The sequence below is a fragment of the Zonotrichia albicollis genome, chromosome Z, assembly GCF_047830755.1.
Source record: "Zonotrichia albicollis isolate bZonAlb1 chromosome Z, bZonAlb1.hap1, whole genome shotgun sequence".
Classification (NCBI taxonomy): domain Eukaryota; kingdom Metazoa; phylum Chordata; class Aves; order Passeriformes; family Passerellidae; genus Zonotrichia; species Zonotrichia albicollis.
Window position 1 is genome coordinate 37,414,870 of NC_133860.1, and position 17,323 is coordinate 37,432,192.

The 17,323-nt window shown below is 39.2% G+C and overlaps 1 protein-coding gene across 7 annotated transcripts in view; it reads left to right on the forward strand.

The window, feature by feature from the left end:
* The window catches only part of ERBIN (erbb2 interacting protein), a 124,573-nt gene that overhangs the window by 59,330 nt on the left and 47,920 nt on the right, over positions 1 to 17,323 (forward strand). For all 7 annotated transcript variants that reach the window (XM_074532951.1, XM_026796921.2, XM_026796922.2 and 4 more), the window contains 2 exons: positions 14,363 to 14,441; positions 15,157 to 15,246. In XM_074532951.1, coding sequence (XP_074389052.1) covers positions 14,363 to 14,441; positions 15,157 to 15,246 — 169 coding nt within the window. The remainder of the gene's footprint in view (positions 1 to 14,362; positions 14,442 to 15,156; positions 15,247 to 17,323) is intronic.

Below are 17,323 nucleotides of genomic sequence, written 5' to 3' on the forward strand. Positions count from 1 at the left end.
CTTTCTCATTGTTCTGATGGGTGTCTATAATAGAGCCAAATAGCAGGAGGTAATTTATTACTTTTCTAAGAATAGCAAAATTTATCGAAATCTGCAATTCTTCCTTTTTCTGTTATATCTCAAAATAATAGAATGTGGAAGCAGTGGGCTTCTGTGGAAATAATTCTTTCCTTTAGTTTATGAAAAAAGCTAGTGGAGTAGGCCCAAAAAGTGCAGGATCATGAGAGATGCCGAATTCTAAAATAGTTCAGTGGTTTTCAGATTCATGTGGTTGTGGCAAGTGAATGGTGATAGTTCCTCTATTTTTCTTGAAGTATTGATGTACTGTTGTTTCCTTCTGAGATGGATTGGGCTAAATCATGAAGTGCAGATGCCTTGACATCAAATATGCATTTATTTTTAAAGGTTGTATTTTTAGAAGGATAGTTAGACTTTAGTTCTCAAATACTCAATATACATGACATATGATAGGACTTTCACATAAAATATTTGAGCTTTTTCTGGCATAGACATAATCAAATGTATTTACCAGAGTATTTAATTTTCTAAAGAGCTGATAGGAAAATGAAAAACTAAGCTTCAAATTTAAAATGTTTCCAAGTTACTTAATGAATTGCAATCTGGCTTACAGAGTGAGACCAGTCATATGGGAGACCATCCAGTTGTCCAAGTAGAATTATAAGCATATATATGTGTGTGCTTAATATTTGATGTTTAGATGAAGGGTCAAAATCACAGAAATTTTTCAAGTTAGCAGATTCATTACATGAAAGGTTTTAGTCCAAGATAGCAGTGCTTTAATAGCATGGGAAAACTCTTGCGCTTTCCATTTCTGGCTTAAATGTGTTTGGTTTCATGGCCGCAATATATAAAACTCTGTAGCAGAGACACAGCAGATGTGCAAATGCTGATACTTTAAGAATATTTAATAACATTTTATCAGAACAAGAATTCATCTAAGCTAGCATCCCCCAGCAGTGACCAAAAGTAGAAGCGCAGGGAAAATTTAGTAAAATACAGGAAGCCAGGAGACATGCATATTTCTTTGGCTCTCATCATGCAGCTCCTTCTCTTATTGGGTCTCCTTGAGGCAGACAGGGTGTTTTTTTGATTTACAGATTTTCATTTGACTACTTCTCTTCTATCAGTTTATCTACTGTTGGAAGTGATGTATGTTTTGAGATGTGCTGAGTTAGAATGCAAGCCCTTAAGTGTTGTGAGTCGAGGAGCATAGAGAAGTCTTTGTACAAGAGTGTGGTCTGGAATGTATTATCCTTGGCTGCTGAAGTGGTTGTGGCACGAGTGTAGCCCAGAAAGACCAAATTGCTGCTATATGTGCAGCAAGCATAGACCTGAGTTAGTCTTAACTCTGCTTTAATTATTCGTAGTAGTCAATAAATTCTGTAGTCTTTTGGTAATGAGGATGTCTGCTGTTCTTTTGTGGCATTTTAATTTGATTCCCAAGGCTACTGTGAACCCTTAATATCAGAAGTATTTTGTTGCTTCTTTCCAGATACATCTCAGCTTTGAAATTTCAACCTGAAGCCTTGTGATGGCCTAGTCACAAGGACGAAATCATACTTGAATAAATGGTTCAATAAATAAATTGCATTTCTGCATTTCTATACCAGAAATTACATCCTGCACGATACAAAGTATTGAAAGATGCCTTTTTTCCCACCCAACCTGACAAGTTACATCTTAAAGAGAAGTTGCAGCATACAGAATATGAGACCAGTGTAGAAAAATTAATTTTAATTAATGTTTTATTTATGAGGCTAAAGGAAATCAAAACATTTTTAATCCTGTGTGGCAGATTTATTTATGTATTGACAGCTGTACAGAAAAAATACTCCAACTTCCAAAAAACTCCACAACTCCACTCTTCACCCCCAAATTGGTGTCTTTTGGGGTTAAACTTTAGGGAACAATAATTTCCTTGTGACTCTGGCATGCCAGCCTTAGCATGCATCTAGGGCAATGTGGAAGGCTGTCAAGGAAATATTTTTAACTCTTCTTTGAAGAAGGGGAAGGAATTTATATGCAATGTCTGATGGCGTATCTAAATGTATATACAGAAGAATTAGCTTTACAGGTTACTCAAATCAAGTGGTTTGAAAGGCTGAAACATAGGATGAGGTGACTGCCAGGAAAATCAAGCTTTCATGGAAGCTTGGGAAATACACTTGAAATTGCCTGTGTCTGTGGGTTAGTCTAGTGGGAAATAGTGAGATGATCTACTTTTCCCTGCATGCAGGTGGTGAAAGAAAAAGATTGATTTCTTAAATTCCATATTATTCAGGCCTTTGAAGGATTAAACAGCAAGATGAGAAAATTACTAGCAAGACCAAGAGTAACCTGGGGCTTTGGAAATAATAGTCCCTTCAGTAGTCTCTTAGATATTTCTTTCATAGTGATGTTACAACAAATTTACTCATGTCAATTTGTTAATCTGTATTACAAGGAATCTTCATGGAAAAATAGACAACCTAAACCTAAGAAAACACTCCCCTCCCCTTACCCCCCCTGCCTCCAGGCATATCTGCCTATAAAGTTATTCCAGTAATTTTAAAGAATTTTGTTAACAGATACAAATTTAGAGCAAATATGTTTTCTTCAATGTTCAAAAGTAATCTGTTGATTTGGCAAACTGTCTTTGATATGCTCTATGCCAGAAGTTGTGGAATTGGAGAATGAGAAATCAAGAAATTACCCAGTTTTGCGTTGCCCATCTGGTATGTTTAAGAATTTGGCTTTTCCAAGGGATTGAGAATTGTTCATAGTAATAGAGGGAGATAGATCCAAGTTTCATTTTCTGCTGAAGAAGTAAGACAGGAAGATCCTGAATACAAAATAACTTGCTGTAAATTTGCTATTTCTCTGCTTATATTGACAGAGAGGAGGACAGGACCAGGTTTTTTAAATCATTCATGGTAGTGAAATGGAAGATCATTGATTTCCTGCAGAGTTCTGAGTCTGTAGCTCTGTGATAGTGTATCACTGTGTAGATCCTATAAATGTGCACTAAATGTAGGCAGCCTTTCTATTTAAAGTCTTTTTTCAAGTATTTGTAGTACTTTCTTAAATACATTGTCATATTGAAGGTACTGAAAAGAATCTGTCTATTCACAGTAAAATTATTTCTGTGTGTGAGAGGATGTGAATTGAATGAAATTTCAATGCAGATAAGGTTTTGAATGTGAAATTTGAGTGTATGTATCTGAAATTCGGAAATAAGTTCATTAAAATGTCTTCTTGGACTCAAAAGAAATGTTTGTAACACAAGAAAAGGTATTGTAAAAGTAATTATAGGGTTTGTAGATATGGATTTACATGTGAAGACAGCATAGAATAGCATTGTAGACTGGAGTGATTTGTGTTGGAAGGGACTTCAGAGATCATCTCATTTCAACTCCTTTGAAAGAGGCAGGGACATTTTTCGCTAGACCAGGTTGCTCAGAGTCCCATTCCAACCCAGCCGTGAATACTTCCAGGGGTGGAAGCATCCACAGCTTCTCTGGGCAGCCAGTGTTCTCCAACCTCACAGTGAAGACTTTCTTCCTATCTTTAAATCTAAACTTAGTCCCATCCATCCCATGTCCTGTCACTACTTGCTCTTGTAAAAGATCCCTCTCCACCTTTCTTGTACAGCCCTTCAGGTACTGGAATGCTGTAATTAGGTCGCCCTAAACACGGCCATAAAAATTTAGTAGAATTATCTTCTTCTGGATCTTAACTACCTGTCCTAGATTCTTCTTCTAACTCCAGAACATCATATCTGTTTCTAGGGGTGGATAGGTAGCACAGGGAACATTCTTTCTCCTGCTGAGTTGAGACAAGAGTCTGTTCTCCGTTGCCTTGTGAATTAGCTGATCCTACTTGCTTGGGTTGGATGTTAACTTCAGCTTCCAAGGATTTAAGGGAGGGTCATCACCTTGCTAGCATCAATGGCCTGCTCAGATTCCCAGATGGTACCCTGGCTAGTGAGCGCTTTATGCAGTGAAGCTTGTCTGTCTGGGCACACTTGCACCCATGGCACTCAACTCTGCCTTTGGGTTCTAGCAGGGCTTCCACATTCTGGCATTCCCTGCAGCTGAGGGCTTGGATGGCTCTCTGAGACTTCAGGAGGTCTGTTCAAGTGTGGAAGCTGTGGCCTCTCTGTTTGGGTTTCATGCTCAGTACAGCAGTTGCAATGGGTAGACACTGATTTTGTTGCCAAAAAAGGTGCATGTTGATGACTCCATAGGATGAAGTGGCCCCTCCTCTGTGCCATTCCTCGTGGACTGCCACGGAGACTCCTGTGCCACTTCCTTCTAAAGCCACATGTCCTGTTCCTCACACTCACTGGACCCATTTAAGTCTCTCATGATTGCTTGCCCCTAGCTACTCCTTTCTCCACTCCAGAACTGCTCTCTCTCATTTGCAAGAACTGCTGGGACTTGGCTGTTTCCTGGCAATCCTGAAAGGTGTCTCAGCTGTTACTCAGTTTTCCCTGACCCCAGGAACCTCCTGTCCAGCTCAAACCTAGTGTTTAGTCCACCCAGAACTTACTGAAGCCACTGGTGGTGTCACCACTGTCACTATGCACCTTGCCAGTTCAGCAAAGGAGAAACTTGTAGCTTTATTTTTGTAACAGGGTATGCTTTGAGTGACAGTTGTCATGTAACAGCAAAAAGTGACTGGATATGCAACACTGATTTTGCAGTCTAGGGTAATAGAGGACAGGGCAGGGAAAAGCAAAACAGCTTCCTATGGTTACGTTTTGTGCTTCTCTGGGTACTTGACATTATTCCGTCCATGAATTAAACATGATTGAAAACCATGTAACCTTGGAAATTGTCCAAACCAGCATTATCACCACAACTATTGTCAACAGCTCTGCTAGTGTTCCACATATTGCAATTTTACCCTGCCCTGGCATGTTTTAGTTTAGGTAAATTAGTGTGTCAGGCATGTCTTTAAGAAGCCTGGCTGAATTACTCAAGAATTACTGGCTATCCTTTTTTTCCACAGAGCAGGTATTGAGAAACCTGTCTTGCTACTCATATTCCTTCTCATTTACATTATGTAAGAGACACAGCTAGAAAAGGCCTAGAGAGACCTTACTCTAAAAACTGAAGATCTTACAAATGGTTTGAGGAGGAATGCTTGGAAGACTCTTAAATGTTTGCTGCACTGTCTTAGCTGTGCTAGGACGTGTGTATAAAAGCAATAAAAATCCAAATCCACAAACCCCAAAACTGTAATGGAAAGGTGTTACTGCTGTACTACAGATGAGACTTGCATCTCATGTAAGCCTGAGATGCTGCTGGGTCTGAAACCAGCTGCAGCAAGGAAAGAGTATGAAAAGGGGAATGAATGTTCAAAAAGTAAGCGTAGGTGGGTCAGTACAGTGCATTGAATTGTTTGGGTTCTAATACACTGCTTACTTCAAATAATGAAAAGTACTCATTTGCATTCAGAAGGTATGCAGCATTAAAGTAAAATACATAAATATGTAAATGCATAATTATCTAAGAATATAGGCTGTGATGTATACTTTAGGTTTTCAGTTCAAAATTTCAGGTTTTGCGAACGGATCTTTCCTATTCTTTGGGATATTTGTGGCATATATTTTTAAAAAATATTTTACTGTGTTACATCCATATGGGCTTGAAAGACAGTTTAGCAGGGGCCTGAGGGGAAGAACAAAACAATAGCTTCTCTTTTTGTGGTGGAGCTGCTTGCCCAGAAGTTAGACCAGGATAAACAGACTAGGTGAGGGAAAAAAAGTAGGTAATTTGTATTCATGCAAACTGAAACTATATGTTTCCCTGTGTGTTCTGTATACTTAGAAAGATGCAGAGTGGAGTAAGTGCACAGCATGCTGTGGTTTAATGTATTTTGCTCCAAGAGAGCTTTTTCATGTCCCAGTTTTTTGGAGAGATTTTTCCCCTCACATTTTCTACAAACTGAGAGATCTAGCTGCAGACTCCTTTGGGAACGTCACCTGTACAGCTTCTAGAGGTTTCACATATGTAGTGATTTTCTTGCTCTGTGCATTTTATGTATTGAACCAAAATTTTTTTCTTGGTCCAATTTAAGCTTGTTTTAAATTTTTATGTTTAAGAAGAGTTGTAACTCTCTCTGAATACTACAAATCAGTAGATACTGCCACTTCTGTATAGCAGTGGTAGTTTCTATAATGGACATGCCTAACTTTAGCATTTGTTTCTGAATTAAGGTATGACCATAGTATGAGCTGCAGAGGAAGCCCCCATCTGCATTAGGGCTGAATCAGGAGCATACAGGATTATCAGTACTGATCCATTGCAGTAAAGAATTCTGCTAACAGTGGATCTGACTTGCCCAGTTTTCTATAGAGATGGAATTGCCAGTATTTGAGTGAAAAAAAATCTTTCCTGATGGAGAGAAAAAAATTGTCTCAGTTTTTTCTCTTGCTCTGCAAGTTACATTGGTCCTAGTGATAGGAGAAGATTGTGCTATGTAGGGGAGGAGATGAGTGTAACTCCAGATGGTGGGGGGGACCCCTGTTATACTTACCGTCCTTAATCCAAGAGCAAGGACATTTGTGCACACTTGCTGTGACAGGCTATGAAAAAAAAAAAAAATCATTGCTCTCCAAGGAGTTAGAAATGAGGTGAAATTCTGTATTTCAGTCATGTTATGTGATCAAGAACTGAGGTTGATTGCCTCCAGATTTGTGTTTGTTGACCCAAAATCCCTGTATGACCTTTTTGGTATGTCCTTTGGGCATGTGCCACAGCTGGTCTTGGATCGTAATTGAATACCATAAGGTTAGATAGTGAGGTTTTGCCAAATAGAGTTCTGAATGATGAATGCTTTCTGCTTTTGGCTTAATTCAGACAAGAATTTTAAATTCCTCTTTCTTACCTTATTGCCAAATGTTCTTAAACATTCTTTCAGAGATTTTTTTTTTTGTTTGGTTTGGTTTGTTTGTTGTATTTGTTTGTTTGTTTAAACTTCTGTTTGGTCTTTTTGTTTGTTGCTTTGGGGATTTGTTATTGGGTTTTGTTTTGGGATTTTTTGGGGGGGTTGTGTGGTTTTTTTGGGGGTGGGGGGTTTGTTTGTTTGTTTTTTCCTTGTTGATTTTTTTGTTGTTGTTTTGGAGGTGTGGGGTGTTGTTGTTGTTGAGGGGGCATAATGTTTTTGATAAAAACTGGCAGTGAGTTTAAAAGGGCTTGAAATCTGGGAAAACAGGGAGGAAAGAACAGTCAAGTGAATGCTAAAAGCTATTACATAAATCTAACTTCTGTGGTATACTACACCACAAAAAGAACTCTGCTCCCAAATCAATTTGGATCTGGTGGTTAAAGATGATCAGCAAATTGTTGATTGTGATACTGTGCTCTGCAAATGTTCATGTCTACAGGCACAATGGTTTGTATTTTTTTGAAAAACAGTGAGCGTGATCTATAAACAAATTGAGCACTGAAATGTGTTGGGCATAGTGATTGGGTATTTTACCATGTAAAATACAAAATTAATGGTATGTTGAAGAACCTGTCCATATAATGCTTTTCAGTGGAAGTAGAATAAGGCTGCAACAGACCAGGTGAACTGTTGCACTGTCTTCTGTAATCCTTGGGTATCAGTGTACAGAGAAAGCAGTAAAAACCCCAAAAGAAAAACAGGATTTAGAAGGAATGTGGATCTCAATTTGCAGTACTCAACTAATGAGAGGCTTATGGAAGGATTGAGTTATCTATCAAATGGATTAATTAGCACAATGTTAAAAATGAGTGAAGGTGTATGTGGTCACAGAATCCCTTGAGATTTGCTGAGCTTCCTTAATGGGGAAAAAGATTCAGAATATTGAGGACAGATGTAAAGCAGAGAAGCAAGCAACAATTCCTCTAACAATGGCACTCTTTACAACCCCATTTTCCTCATATCTTTTTCTCATGTCTCTCTGTCTTCTTATTTATTCTTCTTTCTACTTGGTTTTTGAATTTTTCTTGGTGGGAGAAATGAAACAATACTAATCCAACAATAACTGCATGTTTGTAGCATGCAGCAGGAGTATAGCTGAGGAAAAGGGAGTGGTTAGAACATTGTTACATAGCCAGTCAGTAAATGCAACTTCCTATCACATGGTAGAGAGTAGCAATCTCTGGATTTTTTTCCCCTAGTTTCTGAATGTATATTACAAATATTAGGTATATTTCATGCTGTCATTCTCAATATTGAATGATGGCAATTTATCTGTACTGAAGTACTGAAGTACTCAGTGAGGTTGCTTAAGATGGTATGTACCATGATGATTCTGGCTTGAAGAAAATGCAAAATTAAGTTCCCAGGCTCCCTCATTGTTAGGTTTCTCATATCAGCTGAATTTCTGTTATTAATTTGTTGTTAAAACTGTTGCTGTCTGTTGCCCAAGGCATAGTCAAATAGGGGACTACTGTAGTGTCCTCTGATTATGTATAAAAGCATGCTGATTTAACATGTCTGTATTTGGATAGCTAATATTTTATTTGGCTGTTGTTTTGAGAGTAAGCTTAAATTGACATTCTCCCCTCTAGTAGATGTGCTATGTGTTTTGGTTTTTAGGTAGTTACCGCAAATTTAAGCTTTCTGTGCTTCCATGAGCTCATGACACAGACAGTGGAAACTAATATTATAAACATAAGGTTTAATGTGTTGGACAAGAGCAATTTTTCATCCAAGGACCAAGCCAAGGCCAGTAGTGAGACCATCTCTCAGAAAAACTAAGCTTAGAGAATCTCTCAGCATGATTCAAACAGCAAAACTAAGGGCACAAAGTGAGTCTGAGACACAGCTTGGCCTCCAAGGAAGAGCTTAGCAGTGGTTTACTTTGATTAGTGTAAATACTTATTTTAAGAAGGTAAATTTGTATCCTCAGCAATAAAGAGGTTTTGATTTATTTTTCAGACACCAGAAGGCCACTTCGTACAAATCATCTGTAACTTAATTTCTACAGGTGCAGGGTATTGTCATGTTAGATGCTTTCCATGTATGGATATTTCTTTTGCTGAATGAGATTTATTGCTACAACTGGAATTAAGATCATGTATATTTACGTTTCTTGGAAGTGTGTTTCTCTTTTTACTAAAGAGTATATGACAGCAGTAGATAAGATATGGTTCTCTTTTGTCTATGGTAGTTTCCGAATCTTTCTTGGATTTTTTTTAACACTATTGCTTTACAGAAACAGAACTTTATAACATTATAAATATTACCTTTTTAATTTTGATTTTGTACTGACTAATGGAAATTAATTAAATTAGTGTCCCATTGCCATCTTCTGCTTTGACTCCACAGACCCAGTAAACTTCACATGGCTGAACTCATACACATGGACATGCACTCACACATGTGTATATATATATGTGTGTGAGTGTATATAAAGCTGTATTTTTATTTACACCTGTGCCTGTGCATAAACACGCATGCTACTCAGGAAGCGTCAGAAATGTTGGCCTGTTTTACCGCTGATGGTTCTGTTCTTCCTGGTCTCTTCTGCTTCTGAGTTTAGCAAGTTATTTCCCAAAAGTGTCTGTGATACTTAGATAACTCCTGGATTAACTGAATGTCATGGTTTTTTTTCTTGCCTTTCACCTTTGAGTAACAGAGTACAATGCTCTGCTTTGTAATAATAATAATTATATTACAATATAGTAATAATAAGTAATATTATTACTTATTATAACAATAATAAAAGTAATAATTTCAATGGTAGTATGACAAACAGGTTCCTGTCAATAAAGATATAAAAGTCTATTTTTAAAGAAATGGTGTCACTGCTTTAGTTGCATTTATGGAGAAGTCAGCACAGTGGCTTTGCCACTCATTATCACCAATTGGTTAAAGTTTGTATTTTATCACTGCTTTACTTGTCTTCTGCCATCTCTTAAGTCCTGATGTGTTGCAGCCTGAGTTGCTGCTAGTAAAGTCCCAGGTAAAGAAGCGAAAAGGGCCTTTGCATAATATCCATAGATGTTTAATTCAGCCGTGCAGTGAGATGTTCAGGTTCCAGACAGACACACCCCCCTGAGGGTCCCGCTTTCTCCCCCCAGGGGCCCTCGGGGCTGACCTTGGTCTCAGGCAGTACAAAGGTGAGGCCCAATCAGGCAAAAGTGAGGGAGTGGCTCAGAAGCACCTTCAGACATAGGAACAGGGGCAGGAGCCAGTGGAGTGTAACTTAGGAGACGCCCCCCCCCCCCCCCCCCCAGGCCTCCACAATTCCCCATTTTTTCCGTTATTAAGAAAGCTTTTCTGAAGGATCAACTGAATCAACACAAAATGACAAAAACAATCAAAAGCACCCATAAGAAAATTTTCAAAATGCAAACAATTCTGAGTCCTCAATGTCCAAACAGATTTTTCTGGAGTGTCTTAGAGCTGGCAGGAGGGATGTGTGGTTTTCTTAGCACGATTTATCAGGAAGCAGAGTCAGGAGATTTCTTCAGCAGGGGCTGTTTCTCTGTCTCCTGTGGTAAAGGGTTGGATGTGATAGACTCTGTGCAAGATAGTGTAAGTGATGTGTGCCTGTTAGAAACTCCAAATGGAAATCATTACTTTAAGAAAAAGATGGTTACTTTAGGGAAACTTTCCTTTCTTTCCCTCCTAATCACGCTTGCTGTGGTATTATGAAGGAACTCTGGGGAAAGGGATTAGTGGAGGGAGACCATGGAAGAGGGGAAAGAGTGGTAGGAATTTGTGGGAACATAAAAAAGGGGTAATAGGACAATGAAATGGAAAAGAGGAAAGTGGGAAGGAGGCAGGAAGGCCACGGGAATTGGGGTATGAGAAGAAGTGGAACTTATTGTACTGGAAGGTTCTTTCATTATTGACACGGGCTTTTGGATGCAGGACAGCATGCCAGTGTTCTGTGCTCTTCTTGCTTTTAAGCTATTGCTGGGGCTTGGTGGTTGTTTGTTTTGGGTTCTATGTCTTTGGTAGGTGTGTGGAGGACTTCTGTGATGTGGATAATATTTTGTATGTTTGCAGTTTGGTGCATGTTTACTACCTTGCACTGGAACTCCACCACGTCCTGTCACATCAGCTGTTTGGGGGCCTTTTCTTCCTTGTATTACATTAAATTCCACAATTTCTCCATCTCCTAGACTGTGGAGGTATTTCTGGGGATTATTCATTTTTATAGCAGTCTGATGAACAAACATAGGTTCTGTGTTACCATCCCGGGTTATGAAACCGTATTTATTTTTTACATTGAACCATTTCACTGTCCCCAAAATGTTCATGGCAAGGACTTTTTTACCTTTGCCAGTGGGTTTGTGTTGGTGTTTTTGGACACGTTGCTGGTGCGCTGCCGTGCAAAGTGCTTTCCGCTCCCGGCGCTGGCGGCCGTGCTGAGGCCTGGCCCCTTCCCAGGGGTCTGTCCCAGTCTGCGGGCACTGCCAGTGCGGGGCTCTCAGAGCAGCGGCGGGGGGCAGGGGGACGCTGGTTTTGCAGCCAGGACTGCCGCTCTGAGCCATCCCCCAGCGGGGCTGTCCGCCTGCCCCGCCACAGCGGCGCCCCAGCTCCGCCGGTCTCACTCACCTGCCCTTGGCCCCCGTGCAGCAGGCTGCTGTGGGGCGGGCTGGACAGCGAGCATCGGCCGGCTCACCCTGGCCTTGCTGAGCGCCGGCGGGGTGGCCGTGGGCTTTCCACAGGGGGGAGAGCCGCTGCGGGGCACGGAGCTCCAGCACGCCGGCAGCCCTGTGCGAAGGGATACGGCTCTTGCCACCCTTGCCACGTCTTGCTGTACTATGGCAACCGAGGTAAACACAACTGCTGGAGGAGGTGTGGGGAGCAGAGGGCAGAAGGGGAGACCCCATGGCCCCTGCCATGCCGTCTCCACCATCTTGGGCAGCGGGAGTACAGAGGCGAGAACCTGGGGGAGTCTTTCTTTGTGGCAGGGGAGGGGGTGCAGGGGCACAAAGAGGGGAACACGGAGGAGGGGTTTTCATCCTCAAGATTCAAGATTTCATCATCATATTAAATAAAGGACGGAATTCTGTCTTTGTTTTTAACCTTTCCCAAGAATTCATCCGTTAGGACTAAGTTCCGTGAAATATAAGGAAAATGCTTAAATAACCACTGTACAAAACACTTCAACTCCTCCTCTGAAAAGCAATAATTTTCTTAAAGAGAAGACTTTTTAAGGTAGAGGTAAACTTCTTGTTGTGCATGAGTGAGTGTTGTCTCCATCTTAGCCCAGTCTCTTCGCAACACCCGAGAGTACAAGGAGGAACCAAAATTTTAAATTCACCTCACTGGGGTAAGAAAATTCTCAGGGTAGTCTAGTGCAGATGTTTTCCAGGAGAAGATGTCTCAGACTAATCTGGAAGCCTCACGTCGGGCGCCAATCTGTGTTCTGGTCTCTGAGTGCCACTGAGACGGTGAACAGCAGTGGGGGGCGCTCTGCCGTGCCCCGGGTGTACGGAAGGCAGCTAGACTGACCACCTACAGCAGAGGAGACACTGGAACAAGCGTGGAAGATGAAGGGGTCGACTCTTAGCAGAGGTTAATCCAAGGTTTATTTCAGGAGCTCTGGGGAGCCACTACAACCTCAGGGGTCTCCTGCTGAGAGCCCCGGGTGAGGTTCCAACGTTACATTTGAAGGGAGGTGGAAACCTAAAGTAGATAACATTTTACTAACCAATAAGAAAAATTAAGGTATGGATACTGGGAAATGGACATTTAGGAGAGCGTATGGGGTAACACTTGGGGGATTGACTCCTAGCCTCTGGCTAGTCACTTGACATCCTGGACTGAAAGTTCTAGGTGGAGGGGATGGGATGCTGAGTGACTGACAGAAAGCCAGGGGTGGTGATCTGGGGATGATCTCAGCAAAGGAAAGAGATTACACAGGTAGAGGGAGGGGGTACAATCTGGGGTAAACCATTTGGGGAAAATAAGGGGATACAACGACAAAACCATTATAAAACATAAAAACACACTACAACACTGATGTACCAAGTCAGTCTTGTTACTGCAGAAACACAGAATCAAGCTTTAAGCTAACATCAAGTATTCTGCAATTTCTTATGTAAGTAAAAATACTACTTAGCAGGTAATGCTTCACTACTTGTTCTCAGAACTGATACATGAAGTTTCACCTACCAGCCTGAATGAGAAGTGATGCTGCGCTTTTCTTTCTCCCTGCAGCTGGACTGATAATGTTTTGTCAAGCAGCACAAAATTTCATGCTTTTGCTAATCTACAAAGAAGCATTCACAGAGTATAGTTCCTTCTTAGTGGTCTTGTTCCCTGGTTTGCACTTTCCACATGCCTGATAAAGCACTCACAAATACAGTTACATGTGTTAACTCAAAGACAAAGAGCTATGGTTTGGTATCTGGGGGAACAAAAAAGTAATTTTTAAACTAGCTGTATTTATTAGCATATGGGTTTGTTTTTTTTTTGCTGCAAACAACAGTGTACTTAATCCAGGTAGAAAGGTACCAGTATGAATGGTTATTGTATTTAGGACAAATATATTTAAAATAAAGACACCTGTCCTAGGGTATAAGAACATGTTGCAAAAGCAACTGCAGTTGTGATAGCAGTGGGTTTATTTTAATTTTTTTTAAATGGCATATATAGTAAAGATAGAGGTGAAGGTTTTGCATGGTAGAATGGTTCGGTAGAATGTGATGGATACATGTCATATTCAAGGCCTGCTTTATCAGTTTCTGACAAATAGAGATGTGGCGGATATGTGAAATGCTGCTCCACTCTGGCATTTTCACAGACAATCTTGGAAAAAAAGGAGGTTGCTTATTGTTTTAATTTTCAAACATAAGTGTGCCTGGAGCATTTTTTGTCCTCCTCTCAAATGATCTAGAAGTTAACAGCAAGCATACATCACATTTTGGGATGGATATCTGTTCAGAACTGTGAAGCTGTAAGAATACTTAAAGATTTGAATCTTACCATTTCACCTGGATGTTATACAAGCCATCGATTTGATAAGCAGATTCCATTGGAATATTCATGCTAACATTTGATTGCCTTTTTAGAAATAAATTATATTGGGACAGAGGTTCTTAAGTACATTCTAAAGCACAAATACTTCAATATTTGGCAATAAGCAATGGGAACTTAGTGTACTGTGTGTGTGTAGCTTGTGAGCTTCCTGCAAACTTGAAACATGAAAAGCTTTAGGAATACTATAGTAAAAAAATTATATTGTGTAGGAGTATTTCTTTAATGAAAACTATATGTAAAATGAGACATCAGAAAAACAGTTCACTAGTTGCTAAATGAATCAAAGTTTTTACAGCTAGTGGTTTCATGTGCATAATTTTTATGGATGTCATGGAATCTAGTAATTAAAGGCTGTTTTTCTACCCCTTTCTGCATCTTGCAGGCATACAGGAGTTTCCAGAAAATATAAAAAACTGTAAAGTCTTGACAGTTGTTGAGGCAAGCGTAAATCCAATTTCAAAGTAAGTTTGTACATATTTTGATGTTTTATATTTTGTGCAAATACTACTGAGTCTTGAATTTGCCCCAAGATGTGTGCCAGCCCTTGGAGGCGAGAGCAGAGTTCCCTGAGAAATACCTTCATTAACCTTGTTGCACAGCGATCCAGTATAGCTATCTCATTAAAGTACTTTGCCAAAGTTAATAAGCTGTGTGAACTATCCTTCATTATACCATGTAGCTTTCCAGCTTGTTAAAATCATCACTTCTCTGTGACTGTAGAGAAGTGTGTGAAGAGTTTTCTTAATAACAAAAATGAATTTTGGTTTAATATGCATTTCTGCTATAGTGACAAAATTAATTTACCAGAAATCTCTACTGCCAGAGATAAAACATACTCTTCTGGGGGAAAAGGGGATTGTGTATTTTTAAATTTATCCTGTTGTTTCTAATTAATGCCTTCTTCTCATTACATGTCAGGAGAACACCAGTTTGTTGCATAACTGCATCTATTTGTAGTTCTTATTGCCTGTAGATATTGTTCTCAATACTTAAAATAATTTTGAAACTCATCTTACAGAGAACAACTGTCTAGTGTGACTTTAAAGAAATCACCCCCTCAATTTTAATTTTATCGATATGTAGGACGTCAGTACTATACTGCTGCTTAAGAAAATATGACTTAATGCCCTGAAAATAATTGAAACTAAGGTACCATGTTGGTTTACTTCTATATAGGCTGCCAGATGGATTTTCTCAACTGTTAAACCTAACACAGCTGTACCTGAATGATGCTTTTCTTGAGTTTTTGCCAGCCAATTTTGGAAGGTAAGTTGAACGTGAAACTTCATATCTACATTAGTTTTAAGTTTCTGCAGAGCAGTTTCTTCTGGTTCTGAAGCAAAGTGGGTACAGAAGAAAGTGAAGAAGTGTACATTAGGAATTTGCAATAGTTACAGGGAAAAAAAACCTTGGATCTGTATCAGCAGCTTTTAATTTTGAATTCTGAAGGACAGAATGCTTATGAAGGGTGTAAAACTCATTTACATTCTTGTTTCTTTTCCAACACTAGTATGGTAAGTAAGGGATTCTTTTTGAAATTTATGTTGCTTGTCATGTAGTAATTGGAGTGAAGCAAATAACAACTACTGTAATTCCACTTGTCCTGCCTGTCCTGGCTGCACAAATTACTTCATGCACAACTATAACTCTCAAGTCCTTTTTTGTTAGGAATATTTCTGAAAAACCTGGTGTCTTTATGGTGCACTCTGACTATGCAAAGCTGTTACATGTCATTGTTTTAGTACAAGATAAATACTACTCTGCTACCTCTGTAAAATAGATTAAATCTTGCGAGCAAAAGTGAAAGGGTAATACTCATAAAAGGAAAACTTCTAGATGAGTATAGGTTAAGCTGTCCTTATCACACCACTTTAGCTATCTCTGCAGTTTTCCCCTCTCCATTTTTATTTTATACACTTTTCTCCTAGATTGTTACTTTCCTGACCCATCCCATGTCCAGCAAGAATCTTTCAGAAAATCCAGCAATTAGTTAAGCAATTGTGTTGCTGAGTGAAAGAATTGCCTTAGGCCATATAATTTTATTTGTGTCAGCACAGTTTGCAGGAGATTAGCACGGCCCCCAGATAGTGCTGCAGCAATTGGTCAGATGAGGAGATGAGCAATGGAATATAGGCACAGATGCTCTCCACTAGTGACCATTAATTTATTAGTCATCTGTGATCAGAGGTGTTGGCTTGCTCTTCTCTGTTACTAGTTAATGAATGACTAAGAGCACCAGATCTGCTACGTATTCAGCTATCAAAACATCTGCTTATGATGCAGATGCATTAGTGTCATGCTTTTTTTTCTGAAGCACACAGTTTGCTTTTCAGAAGACTTCATTAAGGTTGAAGAATATCTGGAATATGCATAATCTTGTTGGAATTCCAATGATTGTCTATGCTTTTTTCTCTTCTGTTTTTTAATAGTCTGACCAAATGGCGAGATTTTCGTAATTAAAACATGCACTACAGATAAACTTCAAGGGTTGAGGTTGACACAGCTGATCCTTTAAGTAGTAAATCTTACACATAATATGCATCAAAAATTGTCATATTTTTTGTCACTGTCAGCTTCTATAATGCTTAATGTTTAGTGAAATGGTAAAGTCATTAATTACTAATATCATAAGAATAAGTCAGTTACTGAAGACAACTTCAAAGCCATTTCTCCATTGTAGTATTTTTCTTCATAGTTATGAAGAATTCTGCCTTGTTTGTTAAAATGTAGTGATTTGCAGCATCCTTTTGTATACCTAGGAAAATGAACTTGAAGTATTGATGATATGTAAGTTTACCTGCTGAAATAGTGTTGCATAGAAAACATAGTGTTCTACAGGAAGACAATGTTTGGATCAAATAAAATGGAAAGCAACGAAACATTAAAATACCATTTCAAAATAAGGTTCAGACCCCTCTGACATTGACTGTTTCCATAAGTAATAAGACTGCTCTGCCATCCCACTATTTTCCATCTAGGTAAAAATACATTCTAGTGCAAAGTCTTTTAACTTCTGCTTCAGAATATGGAAATACTACTTTTATAAACAAAAAAGAAAAAAACTCTCCTAGAAGCTGTTGAAATGTTTAATCTCATAAATGACAAGCCTTCAGTTTCTTCCAGTTTGGTGCATTAATTTTTTTGCATACAACCATATAGCTAGTACTTTTAATTGTTTAGGAATAGGTGAAGTAACTGAGTTCTGTTGCCTGCTGTTACTGGCAACTATTGTCAATAATATTGTCTCCTAAATGCTAAGCCAACACATATTACAGCTAACAAGGTTTTTATGCTCTGTGTGTCAAGTTTGAAACCTGGTTTCTTACATCTCTTTCTCTCTGAG